The sequence below is a fragment of the Piliocolobus tephrosceles genome, chromosome 3 (genome assembly GCF_002776525.5).
Source record: "Piliocolobus tephrosceles isolate RC106 chromosome 3, ASM277652v3, whole genome shotgun sequence".
Lineage (NCBI taxonomy): Eukaryota > Metazoa > Chordata > Mammalia > Primates > Cercopithecidae > Piliocolobus > Piliocolobus tephrosceles.
In genome coordinates this window covers 74,048,096-74,070,722 of record NC_045436.1, presented here as the reverse complement: position 1 = coordinate 74,070,722, position 22,627 = coordinate 74,048,096, and the positions used below count along the sequence as shown (strand labels likewise).

At 39.5% G+C, this 22,627-nt stretch overlaps 1 protein-coding gene and 1 pseudogene across 3 annotated transcripts in view; both read right to left on the bottom strand.

The window, feature by feature from the left end:
- Positions 1 to 21,598, bottom strand: part of SMARCAD1 (SWI/SNF-related, matrix-associated actin-dependent regulator of chromatin, subfamily a, containing DEAD/H box 1) — an 83,050-nt gene extending 61,452 nt beyond the window's left edge. Inside the window, exons 1-3 of one of the 3 annotated variants that reach the window (XM_023193330.1) lie at positions 21,472 to 21,598; positions 20,622 to 20,860; positions 1,924 to 2,101 (exon numbers count right to left, since the gene is read on the bottom strand). In XM_023193330.1, coding sequence (XP_023049098.1) covers positions 1,924 to 2,101; positions 20,622 to 20,811 — 368 coding nt within the window. In that variant the 5' untranslated portion in view covers positions 20,812 to 20,860; positions 21,472 to 21,598. Of the gene's footprint in view, positions 1 to 1,923; positions 2,102 to 8,313; positions 8,407 to 20,621; positions 20,861 to 21,135; positions 21,362 to 21,471 lie in introns of those variants that run through there. The other 2 variants (XM_023193331.2, XM_023193332.2) reach the window with 2 other exon arrangements.
- On the bottom strand, positions 5,496 to 5,869 carry LOC111527136 (annotated as a pseudogene).
- Positions 21,599 to 22,627: the final 1,029 nt, after the last annotated feature.

Below are 22,627 nucleotides of genomic sequence, written 5' to 3'. Positions count from 1 at the left end.
ACGTCAATTTTCTTCAGGGTTAACCATGCAGGATCTTCCCTACATTTTATCTTGGAGTAAATTTCAGAATGAGGCATGTTTATCACAGCTTCATGTGAAAAGTTCATTTTAAGATGAAGTCCTCATCTTATCAGAAGTAGACAGTCCTGATCTCTTGCTCTTTCTTACAACACTTTATCTTCACTTAACTTCTACAAGACCGTGTAGCCTTTTACCTCAATGGCTGCTCCTTCTTAGAACCTTCTACAAGTTTCTTCTCATCTCCCTGACCCTAAAAATCCAGAGTTCCCCTAGCCTCAGTATTTCAACCAAGAGGACTTCCCTTCTTCAGCTATACTGTACTAGTGTTCCTTACACTGATTTCATCTAATCATATGGCTTTAAAAGCAAACCAATACTCTGTCAACTAGTAAATTCAGACATGTAATCTCTCCCCAGAACTCAAATGTCCCAAACCTAATTATACCTACTTGACATCTCTATTCAGATGTCTAGGAGTGTTCTCAATCACAGCATGTTCAAGAATGAATTGCTAACTTTCCTTCAAAAGGTGTTTGCCCACCCACGCCAGAAAGCCACCTTTATCTGAGTACCTAGTAACTCCATCCTTCCAGTACGCTCAGTCCAAAAATCTTAGGATGACCCTTGACTCCTTTATCTCCCAATACACATGATCCCCAGCAACAAATCCTCTCTTGCTTCACCTTCAAAGTATATTCCAGAATCTAACCATTTATTATCCCTCCCACAGGCACTGGCCTCATCTACGTCTCCGTCATTTTTTGATGGCTTATTACAACAATATTTATGCTTTTACTACTGCTCCCTTACAGTCATTAAGACCTTCTAAACATCTAACTCAGATAATTTTACCTCTCTGTTCAATATTCTCCCAGGAATTCCCATCTCAGTCAGAATAAAAACCAAACAGCCTATGGAACTAATGTGATGAAGCCCATCCTTCATCTCATCCTTTACAATATGACTTCAGATCCTTCACTCTGCATCATGTCCCTCCCTCAAAACACCAGGCATAATACAGTCACTGAACACGATATTCCCAATGCCTGGAATACTCTTTCCCCCACATCTACATGGTTCACTTTCTCACCCCCTTTATGTCTTTGTTCTGGCACTGTCTTCTTAATCAAGCACTGTCTTCTCAATTGAGGCTTTTCTGACCATGCTCTTTAAAAACCATTGCCTGACCCTCGAGCCAGGTGTAGTGTCTAACGCCTGTAATCCCAGCACTTCGGGAGGCCAAGACGGCATGAGTGCTTGAGGCCAGGAGTCCGAGAGCAGCCTGGTCAACACAGCAAGACCCCATGTCTAGAAAAAAAGAAAAAAAACCAAAACCATTCCCTGACCCTAGCTCCCTATTCCTCTTCCCTTTGCCCATAATACTTATCTTTTGACGTACTACATCTTTTATTTATTACTTTTCTACCTGACTAGAATATAAGCTGTGTGAGGGCAGAAAGGAAGCTGCTGTGAGGGCAGAAAGGACACTGTTTGTTCACTGTTATATTCCTAATCATAAAACAGTGTCTAGCTCAGAGTGTTTCCAATAAACATGTTAAAATGACTTGATTCATGGACTGAAGAATAAATCATAAAGCAGTTATATGTGATCAAAGGTACTAAATAATTCTTTTAAACTTCTATAATAAGGAAATTAAGTATCTGTTCTCAGAATCACTGTTAACCGTACCTCCCCCCACCAAAAAAATCACTGTTATCCAGAAAACACACACATTGTACCTCTCCATGTCTGTAAGTTAGAGAAAATAACCAAGATGTGGCCAAGAAAGGCAGGCAGGGCAAAAAAAAGGGGGAAGTCACCAAAATATCTCAAATTAGGTAGGGTTTTCCTTGGAAAATCTCGTACACATGCAAATACAATAAATCTATTAATCGGCTTACACAATAATCACTGTATCTTTGCTGAATGCTTTCTCTTGAACTGTATTGGAGCAATTTGGGGAAATGACATCTTCACTATCAGAAGACAAATCAATATACTGTATTCCTCTTTGATTTTTGAAATATGATATACTTGCTTTTCTCTCATTATCTGGAGTTTCTGGAACACTAGAATCTTCTGCAAGAGAATAAAAAGGAGAAAAATGTTTTGAGCAACTGGAAAATAAATCTGTTGTTAATTACAATCATGTGCTAAAATCTCACATTTCATTCACTGTTTCCAATCTAAAAACCAAAATTCCCACCACTTTTTAAAGAAAAAACTTAATCGCCAACCAGGGCTGGTGTTAAATTTTCTGTTTCACAGGTTGTTTACTAACAAGACTTCACTGGAAATTGCAAAATAAACACAGGTTTGTGTTTTATATTCTAATCCTTTTCTCTTGTGCTTTTATTTTGTAGCTCTTAGGTTTTGCTTGAGACAGCATGAACACCATAGCCCAAAAGATTTCAATCCCAGCTCTTCATCTTATTAATTTCTCTAAGCCTTGATTTCCTCCTCTGTAAAACAGATACTAATAATCACAAAGTTAATATGCATGTAAAATCAGATTATATATGCAAAGCATTTAGTTCAGTAATTGGCACATAGCCAGCATCCCATAAACATTAGCTCCTATGTTTACATGGTGTATGGGCTAAACTGTGTACTCCTCCCCATCATTCATAAGTCCCAATCACCATACCCCAAAATGTAATTGTATTTGGAGATAAGGCCTCTAAAAAGGTAATTAAGGTTTAACTGAGGTCATGTAGGCCCTATTCTTTGTGACTGTATTTGGAGATTGGACCCTCAAAAGGATTACGTTAAAATGAGGCCTACAGGATGAGCTGTGAGTCCAATATGATTGATGTCCTTTTAAGAAAAGGGAGGCTGGGTGCAGTGGCTCAAGCCTGTAATCCCAGCACTTTGGGAGGCCGAGACGGGCGGATCACGAGGTCAGGAGATCGAGACCATCCTGGCTAACACGGTGAAACCCCGTCTCTACTGAAAAATACAGAAAAATTACCCGGGCATGGTGGCGGGTGCCTGTTGTCCCAGCTGCTCGGGAGGCTGAGGCAGGAGAATGGCGTGAACCTGGGAGGCGGAGCTTGCAGTAAGCTGAGATCCGGCCACTGCACTCCAGCCTGGGCGACAGAGCAAGACTCCGTCTTAAAAAAAAAAAAAAAAAGAAGGAAAAGGGAGATACACCAGGGATGCAAAAGAAGGAAAGGCCATTGAAGACAAGGCAGGCAAGAGATCACTTTACAAGCCAAGAAGCCTAAGAAGAAAACACTTGCCAAGTTGATCTTGGACTTCTAAGCTCCAGAATTGTGAAAAATAAATTTAAGTTGCTGAATCTGTAGCATTTTGTTATGGAAGTTCTAGAAAACTAGTGTGACTGGTATCATCTGTCTGTTCAAAACAGGTCAATAAAGTATTGCACCAAGATCTCTTCTCTCCAAGGGGTGAATTCCAATATTACTTTCCCTTTTCCCAATAAAACCACCATTTACCCTTACATATTTTAGGAGGAAAGGATCAGATTGAAGGGAGTCATATTAAAGTAAACATAGTGCCTAGTCTGGGAAATTAATTTTAAAAAGCAATAACCAGTTGAATCTTTAGTTCAAAGGTTAAAAATGACAGCTGTCATTAACTCTCTCATAGGTCATTATCAAGTCTTCAAATATAACAAACATTTAATCCTTACAATAATCATGAGGGACACATATCCCTCATGAGAGAAATAAACCCTGAGAGAAAAAGCAACTTGCCCAAAGTCATACAGAAGAAAGTAGATCTGAAATCCAAGTCCAAAAGTCTGAACTGTTATACCCTAAAACTCTTAGTCACCTCCATTAAATTGTAACACTAGATTATAATGATCATTATTGAGGCTCACGAGCCATATCTGTAAATACAGATTGAACATCCTGATCCAAAAACCCGAAATAAAAAATGTTCTAAAATCTGAAATCTTTTGGGCACTGACATGACTCCAAGAGTGGAAAACTCCACATCTGATCTCATATAATCAAAAATGCTGTAAAAACTTCGTTTCATGCACAAACTTGATGTATGTGAAATACAGATCAGTTGTGTTTAGACTTGGGTTCCATTCCCAATCTCATTATGTATATGCAAATATTCCAAAATCTAAAATGAGAAACATTTCTGGTCCCAAGAACTTCAGATAAGGGATACACAACCTGTAACAATAACCAAGTATTACACAACTACTATCTGCTCTGGAGAGAACCAAAACACAAACATCTCTCTATTTCCTACAAAGAAGTCCTGGGAACAACAGCAAAATGCAAATCATACTTTTTCCCAAAGGAACAATTTTATAAACATCGCATGCAAGTTGAGCAAACAACTCTGTACTGGAGTAAGTCACAGCCATGTTAATTGCGATAAACATGAAGAAACCTACATATAATCATCATATACAAAGTAACAAAATTACAGTCCAAACTCCTATATAGTAAGTATAGAGGTACTTTATACTCTGATTTTACAAAGTGTTCCTGATAATCACAAATCTAAAAATATATATAACTAAAAATTTAGATCTTTACTGTATCAAAAATGGGAACTAAAGCTAATGTATGTCAATTGAACACTTAAACGATAAAGTCCTACTTTCTGATACTTCAGAAAGGCTATGAGACCTGGGTGCGGTGGCTCATGCCTGTAATCCCAGCACTTTAGGAGGCCGAGGTGGGTGGATCACCTGAGGACAGGAGTTCAAGATCAACCTGGCCAAGGTGGTGAAACCTCGTCTCTACTTAAAAATAAAGAAAAAAGGCCGGGCGCGGTGGCTCAAGCCTATAATCCCAGCACTTTGGGAGGCTGAGACGGGTGGATCACTAGGTCAGGAGATCGAGACCATCCTGGCTAACACAGTGAAACCCCGTCTTTACTAAAAAAATACAAAAAACTAGCCGGGCGAGGTGGCAGGCGCCTGTAGTCCCAGCTACTCTGGAGGCTGAGGCAGGAGAACTGCTTAAACCCAGGAAGCGGAGGTTGCAGTGAGCTGAGATCCGGCCACTGCACTCCAGCCTGGGCGACAGAGCAAGACTCCGTCTCAAAAAAAAAAAAAAAAGAAAGAAAAAAAATACAAAAAATTAGCCAGGAGTGGTGTCGTGCATCTGTAGTTCCAGCTACTTGGGAGGCTGAAGCAGGAGAATCACCTGAACCCGGAAGGCAGAGACTGCAGTGAGCCAGGATGGCAGCATTGCACTCCAGCCTGGACAACAAGAGCTTAACTCTGTCTAAAAAAAAAAAAAAAAAAAAAACGCTACGAGAAAATGAATTGTCCAGTTTTCCTTAAAAACTCTCTTTATTTTTATTTATTTATTTATTTATTTAGCCATGCAACGATGTCTTTTATTATGTATGCGGTTTTAAAGTTATTTCTTGAATCTCTCCATACAGAGGCAAAAATAGGTGTATTACTTAACATACTGGAACTTGTCTAACTTCATTATTGCCTAGAGAAGAGAAAATTATCCCCAAAACGTGCTTAACCAGGAGGCCAATGCATCTGCCGACCTCCAAGAACATGGAGATGAACGTGACAGACAGACTGTCCACCAACTGAACCTTCATTCACCACCATTCGATAACCCTTATTCAGGCCCAGATCAGCACATTTCTTGCCAATAATCATTAAGTGTCCAAGAAGACTTTCATCATCATCTGCTGCTGCAGAAATCTGAGATGTATGTTTCTTGGGTATCACCAGAAAATGTGTTGGTGCTTGAGGGGAAATGTTGTGGAGAGCAAGGCACCGGTCATCCTCAAAAATGATTTTGTCTGGTATTTCCTTGCGCATGTCCCGAAGATCGTGTCTCCACCAGGCCGAACGACCTAAGCCTTGGCAATCTCATTGGCCATCTCGGCCTCTCTAACGCACGGCAGCCAGGGTAGAGGCTCGAAAGGTTATTTATTTTTGAGACAGAGTCTCGCTCTGTCATCCAGGCTAGACTGCAGTGGCGTGATCTCAGCTCATTGAAACCTCCACCTCCTGGGCTCAAGTGATTCTTCTGCCTCAGCCTCCTGAGTAGCTGGGACTACAGGCGCTCGCCACCACACCCAGCTAATTTTTATATTTTTAGGAGAGATGGAGTTTCATCATATTTGCCAGGCTGGTCTCAAACTCCTGACCTTGTGATCCACCCGCCTCAGCCTCCCCAAGTGCTGGGATTACAGATGTGAGCCACCGCGTCCTCTTTATTAAAAACGAAGACAGGAGGGAGTAGAGCACTGGACTGCAGATCAAAAATGAATAATCTTTTCACCTGTTGGGGGCCTACATTTTATTAGTGAGGATTACGAGAACTAGAACATTCTGAACACGACTTTTTATTGACCTTTTCTTTGTTTTTCTCCCTTACACAGACTGTGGTACAAAATACCTGGTGAAGACATACCTATTTTTATTTTATTTTTTTTGAGATGGAGTCTTGCTCTGTCGCCCAGGCTGGAATGCAGTGGCACGATCTCAGCTCACTGCAATCTCTGCCTCCTGAGTTCAAGTGATTCTCCTACTTCGGCCTCCCTAGTAGCTGGGATTACAGGCGCCTGCCACCACGCACGGCTCATTTTTGTGTTTTTTGTAGAGACAGGGTTTCACCATGTTTGCCAGGCTGGTGTCAAACTCCTGACATCAGGTGATCTGCCCGCCTCGGCCTCCTGAAATGTTGGGATTACAGGCGTGAGCCACCATGCCCAGCCCCCATTTTTAAAATTAACCTTTAATGTGTTTAGTTAACAGAACAGAAAAAGAATACAGAAAAAAAATAAAATTTGGCTTACTTCCCATTATGTATTCAACTACTTAGCATTTATCAGATATGTAATAATATACTCTCAAAATGTATACATTAAGCATGTAGACTGTACTGAACCAAGTAGCATCCTCACAGCCTGCTTGGCAAGTGATTAACAGAGGAAATAGTATAATTGGGCTGGGGGTGGGGGGTGGTGAGGGAAAGCTATGATACAACATTTCTTCAACTCAGAACCGTCGTACTCTAAGTCCCAAAGAGTTTTTCCTTAAGTCAGTTGTATTTCTGATACTTACCATACTAGAAAATAAAATTAAAAGTGAATGTTTAAATATTTATGTATCTAAAACCAAACATTTCACATATTAACATAATATATTGAAGTCATGAAAGATGTCATTTCGAAATATGCCAAACCATTGATATAATTGACAACACCTGAGAAATTGTAGTTTCAGAAATGGGTAGCTGACTTGTCTCTTCTTGCATGCAGCAAGTCAAGGAGGCTCCTCTGGGAGGGGTACCCTCCCCGTACCAAGGCGAAACTATAGCCCTTATCACCACTGACTGAGAATTCGGGGTTGCAACAGACCTGATTAAATATATTTACCAAAGTAACACTTATCTTCCACCAGTTTTACACCTCCCGTTGTCTCCTAGTGACTCCCCTAAAAGTTTGCTGCCCATTGCCAGATCCCCTTTGGCCTATCATTTCTTCTCAAATTTATTGTTCTTTGTCTAAAAAGTAAAAAAGCATTTGTTTTGGTCAGTTCTTCTGATTTCTCTCGGGTAGATCTCCATGTACATATAAACCTAATAAAATGGTATGCTTTTCTTTTGTAATCTTCCTGGTGTTGATCTGGTTTCTAGATTCAGCCAAAAGAGCCCACATAAGAGCTAAAGGGGAATTGGAAGTGATCTCTGGCTCCCTTACAGTATCTTCATGAAAACTGTATATCCCTACCACAAGTAATTTATTTAGTCAGATGAGTGACACTATTTTATATTTGTCAAAATCTCAGGTTTAATACAAGATGGTTGGATTCTCATATCTGTTTCTACCTTTAATCTGTTGCAATACATTATTTTCATTTCATTTTATGAAAAATTATGCCTCACAAAGTAGTTGGAGAAGTGAGGGGTACTTTCATAGCCTTTTTAGATTATTGTGAATATTTTTCTTTGATACTAAACCCAAACTTGACAGGTGGTAATTTCTTAGAGTTAGTTTGCAATGTGGAATAAGGAACCATAAGAAAAAACATTTTGCATTCTATTACATTAAAACCGTTAACCATGTATTATTTCCCAACACTGTGCTTTGGTCATTTGGAACATACTGGTTCACTGAGTAATACACATTTTCCATCTTCCAAATGTTGATACATTTCATGGTATTATATTAAAAAATTACTTTCGTTAATATCACCATTGATCTTATCAGAAATGTCTAAGTATCTGGAAGCTGTCAAACTCACAGCTGTGGACACTAGTTTTCCAAAATTCAAACTTTCCTTTGAAAACTGGGGTTTTATCACTGGCAATACATACTGTGTTGTTTTCTTTGTACCACTTCGTTCATTTTGAGAAAACATCTGCCAAATTCCTAGGTTTGTATAACCATACTTTGTGAATCAGTGTTCTGGGAAAGAAAAGTGACTGGTTAGTGCAAAGCAACTGCTCAAATGCCTTCCCTTGAGATCACTGCTGTACAGTATACAGTAATGTGTACTTCACATTTTGTTTCACAAAATACTAAAAAGACATCTCTTAAGTTGAGATTTAAAAAAATTACTAATTTTTACTGCTTCATCAAGACTCTTTAAGTGAAACCAGCATTTACACAAGTTTAAGAAAAACTGACTACTAGAATAGTCTAGAGCCTCGCCTTGTTCCGTGGTGCTAAGGCACCAGTAATTTCACCTATGATTGCTTCCGCACCATGAATGCAAATATAAATATAGTGAAAAAGGCAAGCGGTGTCTTAATATTATTATGACAATAGTTTTGACCTTGTGGACACCCTCAGAAGGCCTCAGGGAACACTGAAAAGTTCACAGACCACACTCTGAAAACTAATGAGGGCCGGGCACAGTGGTTCATGCCTGTAATCCCAGCACTTTGGGAAGCCAAGACAGGCAAATCACTTGAGGTCAGAAGTTCGACAGCAATCTGGCCAACGTGGTGAAACCCTGTCTCTACTAAAAATACAAAAATTAGCCAAGTGTGGTGGCACACGCCTGTAGCCCCAGCTACTCGGGAGGCTGAGGTGGGAGAATTGCTTCAACCTGGGAGACGGAGGTTGCAGCGAGCCGAGATCACGCCACTGCACTCCAGCCTAGGCAACAGAGCGAGACTCTGTCTCAAAAACATAAAAATAAAAATAAATAAATAAAACAAGGAAACTGATGGGATACAGTAAAAGCTGTTTATAATATATCAACTTACTGGTATAGTCAATAATCAGAATTAGAATAGTGCTGAACACAAGATTTGTTTATTTGAACTATTTTTAGAAGTAAGCAACAGCAAAATAGCTAAGAGCTAATGGCTAAAAAGATATTCCTGCTGCAATGATGCTTTTTAATTCAAAGCAAGTAAGTACTTTTAAGTAGTACCATAAAGGAGACAGGAAGCAAAAAAGAAAACTACAAAAACAGAGGAAAGAACAGGGAAAAGCAGAAACAGTTATAAAGAAAAGACATTTGCTACTATTCAATTCTGACATATGCTGAATATGGTCTGTGTTTAAGGCATTGTACCAGGAGGTGGGGGATATTAAAGCAAAACAATTGCAAGTTACAGTTCAACTTGCCCTTTTGAAATAGGAGTGAAGTAGCCACGTACATGAGTAACTATGTTATAAGCGTAATTTGTGCAATGAGAGAATACACAAAATGCTAAATGAACAGGAGAGAAAACAGCCTGTCCTTTCATATAAAAACAATAGGAAAGGCTAACCTGTTTTAAAGATATTTCTTATTACCAAAGGTAATGGGAACCTACATCATCAGCATACGCAGGAAGACTCCATGGCCCTAGGGAGTAATTCCAAATGAAATTTCCCATTAGTGGTATGAGTAGTATGCATAAAAGAAGACAATCTTATACCCCAAGTTTATCCAGTACCCTTTACCCATTCTCGTATCTAAGTCTACCATAAAACAAGCATTCAAGCTTGCCACTGGTTTTACGTTTTCAATGGTCCAAGATCAAGGCTCCTTCAAACAAAAAATCACTAGTGGGAGATTATGAATTCACATAGAAATAGTTTAAATTAATTTGATAATCCATAAACAAAGGCAATCTCCCAAAATAGAATAAAAACATCTAAACCTTTACACCTGTCCTACAGAATTATAAATCCCTGCCATTTCTGATATTCAAATCATGTATTGCTCTACCCTGTTCAATCCTTCACATGGCAACTGATTTTCAAGGCAATTTCTTCAAATACCAACTAAAAAACATCATATATTTGCCCTCCTGGAAGATTATCAAAATATGGCCAGGCACAGTGGCTCACACCTGTAATTCCAGCACTTTGGGAGGCCAACATGGGCAGACCACTTGGGGCAGGAATTCGAGACCAGCCTAGTCAACATGGTGAAACCCTGTCTCTACTAAAAACACAAAAATCAACCAGGCATGGTGGTGCACATCTGTAATCCCAGCTACTTGGGAGGCTGAGGCACGAGAACTGCTTGAACCCAGGAGACAGAGGTTGCAGTGAGCCGTGATCCCACCACCACACTCCAGCCTGGGTGACGGAGCAAGACACCGTCTCAAAAGAGTTATTACCAAAACAATAGAGTATAAAATCTGTAGTCTTAATTTGCATATCATAGTAGACAGGAAAATACCTTTAGTATTCTAACAAAAGATGAATCAAACTCTCTAATACTCTAGAAAAGTAATACACTAAATATAAGATTAAAAAGTAGTTTCTAATACATCGTTCTAAGATGAAATGAGGGAAAAATCCCATTTCAAATTTAAGCCAAAAGAAAGGGTGAAACATAAAGGAGGCTGGGTGCAGTAATCCCAACACTTTGGGAGGCCAAGGCAGGTGGATCACTTGAGGTCAGGAGTTTGAGACCAGCCTGGGCAACAGGGTGAAACCCTGTCTCCACCCAGCTTCTCAGGAGGCTGAGGCAGGAGGATCAGTTGAGCCCCGGTGGGGGTTGCAGTGAGAGAGATCACCCCACTGCACTCCAGCGTGGGGGACAGAGTGAGACTCTGTCTCAAAAAAAAAAAAAAAAATTAATTAAAATGTAAAGGAAAAGAAAGTCATGCAATTAATATTGAACAAGGCAAAAGTGTAAAACCCAAAGGAGGGACTTCTAAATAACAGATTTCATACCTACAATAAAAATATAACTGACGTATCTCAACTCCATACTAATAATGAAATGCATAAACATTGCAGGATATATAAGGCAAAGAGTCAAGAGACAAATACGAGGCATTAACTTTTCTCCATGCTCTTAATAAAGCAAGAGCACAAAAAAAAACCAAGATATAGAACAGTGTTTTTCAAACATTTTTGACTGAAACCCACTGTAAGGGACATATTTCAGATTATGATCCTAAGCACACAGATTGTTAGATTTGCAAGTGTAACTAAAAGAAAATGTGAGAAGCTCTTACTATAAGCAATACACTTTGGTAATTTTCTATTTGTTCTACTCCATTAAAAATTGTAGCTATACATATTTAGTCAGGACCCAAGAAATTGATCTTATGACACAATAAATGTTAATGATCCACAGTTTGAAACACAAAGATATAATAAAACTCATCTATTATTTGACATATAATTAAATCTGTAGTTAGATTATGTCTTCTTTCCAAGCACCCTTGAATTTTTATAGAAAATAATATTAGGCCACAAAGAAAATCTGATTTCCCCCAAAGAAGAAATACTACAGACCACATTCTCTGGTCACTAAACAGTGAAATTAAAAGTAAATGTTAACAAAAATATGCAAGCAAAATTTCTGCCAGTTGGAAATTTTTTAAGGAGGGACAAAATCCCATAAAAATTGCTTCTAAACAACTTTCAGGTCAAAGAGAAAACAACGACAACAACAAAAACACATCAAAATCTAAGATACATCAAATATATAACACCATAAAAATTAACATAATCTAGTAAATTAAGATTAGAGGAACAGATTAACAGACCCAAAGATGCAAACAGACATGGGAATTTTAGACTATAATGATGACGTTTTAATGCAAGAAAAAGGATTTTTCAATAAATGAAAAACTGAGTAGTAACTGGTGAATAATGAACAAAGGAGAAAACGACATCATCCTTTCTTTAGTCCCTATAATGAAATAAAATTCAGATGAGATTTAAAGCTAAAATTCAACACAAAACCCACAGTGAGATACAAACTTCTCATGCCCATTATGTTAGCTATTATCAAAAACACAGAAAATAACAAGTTTGGAGAGGATGTGGAGAAACTGGAACCCACTACACCGTTGGCAGAAATGTAAAATGGTGGAGCAACTATGGAAAACAGTATGGAGGTTATGCAAAAAATTAAAAATAGAATTGCCATATGATCCAGCAATACCTCTTCTGGATACACAAACAAAAGAATTGAAAGCAGGGTTTCAAAGAGATATTTACACATTCATGTTCACTGCAATACAATTCACAACAGCCACGATGTGGAAGCAATCCAAGTGTCCACTGATGGATGAATGGACAAACAAAATGTGTATATACACACAGTGAAATATTATTCCGTCTTGAAGGAAATTCTGATATATGCTACAACACAGATGGATTATGCTAAGTGATGATTCCACTTTAACGAGATACTTAGAATAGTCAAATTCATAAAAAGACAACATAAACGGTGGCTGCCAAGGGCTGGCTGGGGGAATCCAGAAATGGGGAGTAGTTGCTCAATGCGTATACAGTTTCAGTTTCACAAGATGAAAAGAGTTCTGGAGAATGGCTGCATGACAATGTATATGTATTGAACTGAACGTACTGAACTGTACACTTAAAAATGGTTGAGACGGTAAATTTTCTTGTGTATTTTATCACAATTTTTAAAATTAACACACATACTAGAGGAAAATATGAATGAGTATATTTATAGTGTGGCAATGGGGAATTCAGAAGACTTAGAGGAAAGGAAGAACAAGCTGACCGCATAAAAATGTAAAATTTTTCTATGGCAAACAACAAAGGGGGTGCTATGGTCTGTTTGTGCCCCACTCCCCAAAACGGTATGTTGAAATTTTAACCACTATGGTAATGGTATTAGCTGGTGACATCTGCTGGAAGGAGGAAGGGCCATTAGGTGATGGCGGCAGAGTACTCATGAATGGGATTAGTGCCCTTCTAAAAGAGGCCCAAGAGAGCCCTCACTCATTCAGCCACATGGGGTTACAGCAAAAGGATCGTGGTCTAGGAATACGGCCCTCAGATACCTAATCTTGCAGCACCTTGATTTTGGACTTCCCAGTCTCCAGAACTGTCAGAGTAGATTTCTATTGTTTATAAGCTACCCTGTCCATGGTAGTTACAGCAGCTCTAACAGACTAAGACACATGGAATTTAAAAAATACTTACAAATAATTTATCAGAAAGAGACATTTATTAGAAAAACAGAAAAGCATAAAGAAACACAAAAAATCCAAATGGCCAGTAAATTTATGAAAACATACTTAACCTTAAAAATAAAGAAAAAGCAACAATAACATACTTCTGCCTATTAGCCTATTAAAGACAATAAAGGTTTGCAATATTTTAGACAGGTATGAAAAAGCAGACATCAGAAAACCAAGATGTAGTCTGATACAAACCAGTGAAATTTTTGTGTAGGGTGAAGTGGCAATGACTAAAATAACACTTATATCCCCCTGTCCCAACCAACCCCCCTTTTTGGGAGATTCTGGGAATCTCACTGTGTTGCCCGGGCCGGAATGCAGTGTAGTGATCATAGCTCACTGTAACCTCAAATTCCTCTCAAGCAATTCTCCTGTCTCAGCCTCCCAAGTAGTTAGGACTACAGGTGCACACCACCATGCCTGGCTAATTTTTTCATTTTTTGTAGAGACAAGGTCTCACTACGTTGCCCAGGCTGGTCTTTAACTCCTGGTCTCAAGCAATCCTCCCACCTTGGTCTCCCAAAGGACTCTATAGGTGTGAGCCACTGTGCCCAGCCAAAAAAATGTACATTTAAAATGCACTTAAAGATTCCTACTTACGTTTGAGTACTTATTGTATTTTCTGTTACAACAGTTCAGCACTAACCCTTTAACCAAGTATTGCTTTTCAATTGACATTAAGAAACCAGAATGACTATCTACAGGTTTAACGATGATTCACATTTTGGCCACAGATACCTACAAAAAGACTGAGTATTGCTCAATGGTCATGGAATTATGAAGCTAAAATGATACATTCAGTTTCATTATTCAAAGGATAATAACCATTTTAATGTGGGCAAGGAATACAGAAAACTAAGCATAGCCAGGAAAAGAGAGTAAGAGCCAAACAGTTGACTTTTTACTCATGATCATACAATCTGTATGTGGCAGAGTAATACTCTCAAGAAATCCTTTTGACGACTGGTATAGTTTTAAAAATGTCTCTCACTTACCAACAAGTGCTACTTTCAGTAGGACAACCACCTTGAAGAGGCAACCATGCTAGAGGACTAAATCTATTTCAGCAAAAAAAAAATAAATTCATCACACATACACTAAAACTTTCCTCCATTCCTCCAATGCCACAATAATCTATGAACCCATCTATTTTTATCTCCTTTAATTATTCCCCCCAGGTAAAATATGTCTTTATTCTTTTGCACAGTTAAACAGCCCAACTGTTCTTCAGTTCCCATCACTTGATGCCTCTCTTCAGATACCTCCCTCCCTCAGTCCTTCCCTTTCCACTAGCTTCTTGCTCTTGGTTAATAAATACGCTCGGCCAGATGCAGTGGCTCATGCTTGTAATGCTAGCACTTTAGGAGGCCAAGGTGGGCGGATCACAAGGTCAGGAGATTGAGACCATCCTGGCTAACATGGTGAAACTGGGTTTCTACTAAAAATACAAAAAAAAAAAAAAAAATTAGCCGGGTGTGGTGGCGGATGCCTGCAGTCTCAGCTACTTGGGAGGCTGAGGCAGAAGAATGGTGTGAACATGGGAGGCAGAGATTGCAGTGAGCTGAGATCCTGCCACTGCCACTCCAGCCTGGGCGACTGGAGTATATTTATAGTGTGGTAATGGGGAATGCAGAAGACTTACAGGAAAAGATGAATAAGCTGACCGCATAAAAATGTAAAATTTGTCTATGGCAAACAGTGAAATATTATTCCATCTTAAAAAGGAAGGAAACGAGTGACACTCTGGCTCAAAAACAAAACAAAACAAAAAAACGCTCAATTTTCAATAATCCTGAAACATCTTTTCTTGACATTGCTTCCCAGTCAAGTTACCTATTTCTCTCTTCCCTGAATGAATAATCTCTATCTCATCACCCATTCTACTGAAACTGTTAAAGGCTGGTAGTTACTTTTAATTTCCAAGGAAACTGGTCACTGATCAGGCCCCACTTAACTTGACTTTTCTACAGGATTTGTTACTGGACAACTAAATACCAAACTAGGTATTCAGGTATCCAGGACACTATCATTTTCTATGACTATTCTAGTCATCCTCCAAATTTTTCATCGGTTTTCCTGCCTTTGCTCATTGTCACATGATGTTTTTTATTGTACACTCTGCTTAGGACATTTTTTGTTAACTACCATAATGATGAGTCTCAAGTTGACTTCTAAGGTTTAGACCACTCTTCTGAGCTCTAAACTCTAATATTCAACCATCCACTACCTTGGTACTAAAATAGGATGGACAATGCAAACACAGCATACTTCTTAGTATCTTTCTCCTAAACTCACCTCTTATTTCAGTCCATGGTGTCAATCCTCCAGCTGTCCAAGCAAGGAACATTTGAGTTATCTGTAAATCCTCCACATTCAACTGATCACCTAATATCATCAAATGCATATCATTTACAACTCCCCTCAGTTGCCTCTTCTGTCATCTCTACAGTCATTTCCCTACATTGAGACTTCAATTAATTCAACAGCTTCACTAATAACCTTTCCATAATGAAATGCTCTATGATGTGTACCGAGTAAGATCTATCTTCCCTGATACAGGATATAAAGGCCCCTCACAACCCAACAGTTTACACTTCTATCTTCTCGGTTTCATCTATATTGTCTAAAACTTCCTGTTCTATAATCCACCCCCCCCGACCCTCCATACACATATTAGACTCTTCAAGGCAACATATATTTTCAACTCTCTTGTCATTTGTTCCCCCAGGAAACAATGATTTCATTATTTAGAGTCCACTCCAAAGGTCGTATCTCTGTGACTTTTTGTGATCCTCCCCTGAAGAATGGATAATTTAATCATTTGTGAATTATAGATAGTGATTCTACTTTGTTTAGTATTTTGCCCTATTATATGGTTTTATCACACCATATTATTTTAACTATATATTTACATACCATTTTCTCCTGGTGCTCTTGGAGGATCAGGCTTCACTCATTTTTATTCTTTATTCATAAAATATAGTAGGATCTCTCTTCCCTTTCACCTGCCATTATTTCAAATCCCTCCAAACTCACTGTACTCCCAAAAGTCAAAGAAAAAAAGGAGAAATAATGTGTAAATAACAATCACTAACAACTTTGGGCACCGAGAAGAGTAAAATAAATCAGGGGGCAGAGGTTAAGTGTAGGCCCTCAAATCCAAAGGCTGGTTGGGATTTAGAGGGGCATTAGAAAGGATGTCCTGTACCAAAAGAAGCTTCAAGCAACCATGGCCAAAGAATGTTTTATGGCTAAAGGGACTATTTTAAGGTCATATTTTAAAATATGGGCGTGGTGGCTCACGCCTGTAATCCCAGCACTTTGGGAGGGCGAGGAGGCAGATTGCCTGAGGTCAGGAGTTCAAGACTAGCCTGGCTAACACGGTGAAACCCTGTCTCTACTAAAAATACAAAAATTAGCCGGGAGTGGTGGTGCACAACTGTAGTCACAGCTATTCGGGAGGCTAAGGCAGGAGAATTGCTTGAACCCAGGAGGCGGAGGTTGCAGTGAACCGAGATCGTGCCACTGCACTCCAACCTGGACAACAGAGCAAGATTCCATCTCAAAAAAAATAACAATAATAAACAAACATGTATAGGGCTGGGCGTGGTGGCTCATGCCTATAATCCTAGCACTTTGGGAGGCCAAGGCACGTGGATCGCTTGAGGTCAGGAGTTTGACACTAGCCTGGCCAACAGTGAAACCCCATCTCTACAAAAAATACAAAAACTGTCTGAGCATAGTGGCAGGCACGCTCCTCGGGAAGCTGAGGCATGAGAAGCACTTGAACCCAGGAGGTCGAAGTTGCAGTGAGCCGAAATTCTGCCACTGCACTCTAGCCTGGGCAACACAGTGAGACTGTCTAAAAACAAATAAATAATAAATTTAACAAAACGTATAAAGTACTATTATTAACCCACTCATCATGCAATAATCTTTACTTCAATGCACTTGAGGGCCTACTACAAGCCAGTCATTGCCCTGAACAATGGAGATAAATAGGTGAACATGACAGACAAGGTCCTGCTCTCATGAATCATACATTCTAACAGGGGAGACACAACTATATAATGTAATGTTAGCTAGTGATACACAACTATATAATGAAAGGTTAGCTAGTGATAAACACTATGAAGAAAAATCACAGTAAAGCTGGGGTAGGGTGGGCTGGGGTGGGTGACTATTTCACAGGGTGATCAAAGAAGGTCTTCTAAAAAAGGTGACATTTTACTGAGATTTAATGAAACAAAGCATCTGAATCATATGCAAATATCAGCAGGAAGAGTTTTCCAGGCAAAAGAGCAAACTGGAAGGAGCAAAATGGGACCTTGCTTGACAGATTCAAGAAACTATGTGGTGGTGGCACAGTAACTGAAGGAGGGTCGTAAGAAATGAAGTCAACTCACTAGATAAAATAACAGGATTAGTCAAAAAAGAGTGATTACAGGTAATTTTGACTGCATACAATTTCTGTCCTGTAAGCTAACTTAGTTCGACCTGACACTTTACTGTAAATAAACTAACATAGCATTATCCCAAAATGGCAGTATGAAAAGTTACCACATGTTAAAGTAAGGTCAATAGTCATATCCTACTCATAATTCACCAGTCTTCATCTCTAGTACCGACCTTAAAGTCTAACTTCAGTACCTTGTACTTTCCACAGATCCAACACTCAATTCCGAATCCCCGCTTCCTCAGTTCCCCCTAGACCCTATGCTCAATTAGCACCTGGGGGCAGGAACTTTGTTTTTTTGAGACGGAGTTTTGCTCGTTGCCCAGGCTGGAGTACAATGGCATGATCTCTGCTCACCGCAAACTCTGCTTCCAGGGTCCAAGCAATTCTCCTGCCTCAGCCTCCCGAGTAGCTGGAATTACAGGCACGCACCACCATGCCCAGCTAATTTTGCATTTTTAGTAGACTGGGATTCTCCATGTTGGTCAGGCTGGTCTTGAACTCCCGACCTCAGGTAATCAGCCTGCCTTGGCCTCCCAAAGTGCTGGGATTATAGGGGTGAGCCACCATGCCTGGCGGGACCTTTGAGTCTTACTTGAACTCCTGACCTCAGGTGATCTGCCCACCTCTGTATCCCAAAGTGCTGGGATTACAGGCTTCAGCCACCCCGCATAAAAATCTTACCATTCATCTTATCTCATTCCTATCAGGGATCTAAACCCTGCCCTTAGCTACTTTGAAATCTCTTGTATCTCCTTCTTCTCCATTTCTACAGCTATCATTAACCTCAGATTATGGGAGTTGCCTAAATGACTTCTTTCCCTTCAATCCCTACCCTCAATCAGTGTGTATTCGTTCGTTACTACTGCTAAACTGACTTTCAAAACTTTTTCATCATCTCCTCATTCAATCTGTAACGTCTTCAATGGATACCTAATACTTACTATGTAAAATCTAAACTTCTCAGTTTTCAAGATTCTCCAAAGTTCATAGTATCATTTACAACAATCTTTTATTAAAGCAAAGTGCTCCACTCCTACAAGGATTAATTCTCAACATTCCTAGAACAAACTTAGTTTTCTTATTTCCCAAAGCCATCAAGGCTGACCATGTAATTCCTAAAGCAATCTCAGTTTCTAAGCAGAATTTATGTATGGAAAAAAGTCCCAATAAAGAGAAAATGAGTGGTCTCATTAGAAAAAATTTAAAACAGAAAAATATCTTTTGATCAATAAAGGAAAGTAAAGATTTCACATGACCAATACTGATAAATAACTAAAACATTCCACTGAAATCCAGTTTATAAATGGCTTTTACTTTCAGAGAATAAAAAATTGTGGATCATAAACTTCAAGTGACTTCTCCAATGTCCCATATTTAACAAAAATAAAAGCATAAGCTTCTATGGACTCAAAATCCCGTGTAAAAACCTTGGCCTGTCTGCCCTGTCTAATCAGAGGAAACAGATGAATATATTCACCGGAAAAGCATTAAAATACCTGGATGTCAAGTATCTATTCAAAGAGTGGACACAGGGTTTAAAATCCTGGTGCTTAAAATCCTTCAGTTGTTTCCTATAGCATTTAAATGCAAAACTACTTAGACAAAGCCTTTGTAAATCTGACTCCTAATCCAATCTACCAAATCATTCCGCCAAGTTCCAATTACACCAAAGTATTTAAAAATGTTATTCTAATGATAATTTGTAGAGGATCTGCCATCATTATTACATTTAAGGAGAAGAGTAGCAAACAAAAAGATACCAAGGATAAACGTGGGTGTTACAAATCTTTCAGTCTACCTTAGGTTAAAAACTGTTTACGAAACATAGTTTTGCATAAAAAAGATATTACTGAAATAAATATTAAAATACAACTTCTAACATTCCTTTCACCTTTCGTAAGAAACTATATAACTATTGAGTTTATGCTCAGGAATCATACTGCCAGGACTTGAGTTCAGGCTCTACCAAGTTCCTAATAACCTCTCTGAAGGTTCCTAATAACCTCTCATTTCACATTAACCTCAATGTCAGTAATACCTATCTTGTAGGATTATTGTGCAAATTAAATGACAGAATGTGAAGCACTTATCACTATGGCTATAATACAACAAGAGCTCAAATATATTCCTCTAATAGTTAACTGTTCAATGAACATAGATTCGAGTGGAAATCTTAATTTTTGGCTTATCCTCAAATCCTTTTGTCTCTGACAATCTACTGATGAGGTTAAAAATGTTCATTCACCATGAATACCAATTACTCATTTGCATTCTGAGGACATCCAGGAAGTCAGGTGGATGCAATAACTTGATGTGATCTGATCTTCCCTTGTGTACAGAGGTTGTCTTTAGGCACCTTGCTCAATGTCTAGCTCGTAGTAGATGATCAATATTTTGAGGGAATACTGGAATGAATGAAACTGTCTGGCCAAATAGCCTCAAAGCTTATCATAGAACTGAATCACTTACATGGCTCTTCCAGAAGCAACCATTCTGACCTATGGATGACCTAAATTCTAATTTCAACTTCCACCATGGAGCCATATTCCAATAACTCATATAAAAGTGGAGCAACAACGGATGGATGCTCAGTTGAGAGTACATGGTGCTTATGGCAGTCCCAAAGCTGAATTTAAAAGGGCACACCGCAGGACAATGCATCAATATATATGACATCAAGAATAAAAATGTTAATCCCTTCTGCCTTTCATCTTTTAAAAACTGTCCTTGATGTTACATCAATTTCAACATTGTAACTCACCTGTTTTTTCAGTTATATCTGAATCAGGAGTGTTTGCCCTGCTAACTTCCCCTTCAGCATTCTCTTCTTCAGCACTAAGAGAAATTGGTGAAGAAGGGCCAGGCTGGGAAGGTTGAGGGGTTGCTTCGGGCGCTTCCTCAATCTTATTCCTTTTCTCAAAGCGAAAACGGTCCAGGTTGAAAAGATTCATATTGGTAGAAACCACCACCTTGCAGGGATAGGGGCTTTAAATGAACTATCTGCAGGGGAAAAATAAAGAAAGGAAAAAAGACCATGAAAACAATATAATATACAATGCCACAGCAGTTTATTCCCAAGGCAATAAAGGGCCCGCAAACATGCCAGTGGCTCAGGACTATTATGGCTGCGCTTCATTGTTAGGCCACAACGATTAGAAGGTGGACGAGAGTATCTTTTAAAAATTTCCATTGCTTTTCACTCCCCTTCGTCCGCCTCCCCCGCCCGCCCCTCCTTACTGAAACCACGAGCTGACCCTCGTGCAACCTCCTCTTACCCCAGCACGCGCAGGCACGTTCCCCAGTATAACCCCCTAGCGGGCCTCGCGCCCGCCCACAAAGAGAGGCTCCCTGTGCTACCGTGCCCCCTGCCTCGAGAAAGGACCTGCCAGGGCCCGCGCCTCGACACCGCGGGGACACAAAGGTGCCAAAGAAGGGGAGCGGCGGAGGCCGTGCTGGCGGGCACCCGCCCGGAAGTTGACGCGGCGCGATCCCAGCTGAGAGGAAGCTGATAGGATTAAGAGCACACAGGAAGGTTCAGAGGTTCAGAGGTATGCTAAGACATCTTTTTAACGTTCAATCGCTCGCTTGTTTTTTCTTCCCTCAGTACTTACGATCTTGTAGCCTCAGAGCTATGTAACAAAGGTTGAAAATAAAAAAATAATTCCTGGCGTGGGCCGACGGTAGCCGTGCCGGGACCTTCCAAAACAGCACGGAGAAACCTTACGAGCGCGTAATGATGACGCAACACGCAGCCTAGGCTTTTTCTTCCCAAACAACGCGCGAGCCGAAAATGTCTAGGCGCGCGCTGTTGTCATGGTAATTCGTACCCGTCTCTGTCGGCTTGTAAGGGCCAGATTGATCTGTACCTTTGTCCTGTTAAGTTAGCTACAGAGTTGTCAAATAAAACAATAGTAAATAGCATAATGACAAAATATATATATATAATACAGTTAGTATATATTGTATGTATTATAATCTGTAGTGTTTCATCTATAATGTAGATAGCATAATAGTAATAATATTGTGCTAAGCATTTTAAGTGTATAATCCCAGTCCTTACAAGAAGGCTATGTTTACAAAGCAAAGAAACCGAGACCTGCAAATGTATAGGTAATTAGTGAGGGATAAGAATCCGCTTCAAAGCATTTGAAGTAATTCCTCACTTTCGGCTTGATTGTTCTTAGAGTGGAATTTGATTAATTAATTTATTTTTAAAAAATTTTTAATTTTTAATGTTTGCGGGTACATAGTAGGTACATATTTATGGGGTACGTAAGATATGTTGATTCAGGCATGCAATGTGTAATAATCATATCAGGGTAAGTGGGGTATCCATCACAAGCGTTTACCCTTTGTGTTTCAAACAATCCAGTTATTTTAGTCATTTAAAAATGTACAATAAACCGGGAACGGTGGCTCACGGCTGTAATCCCAGCACTTTGGGGGGCTGAGGCAGGCGAATCACAAGGTCAGGAGTTCGAGACCAGCCTGGCCAGCATGATGAAACCCCCGTCTCTACTAAATATACAAAAAATTAGCCGGGCGTAATGGCGGGCAGGCGCCTGCTACTCGGGAGGCTAAGGCAGGAGAATAGCTTGAACCTGGGATGCGGAGATTGCAGTGAGCCGAGATCATTTCACTGCACTCCAGACTAGCAACAGAGCAAGACTCCGTCTCAAAAAATACAAATAAAAATACAATAAATTGTTGTTGACTATAGTCATGCTGTTGTGCTATACTAAATCTTATTCATTCTAACTGTATTTT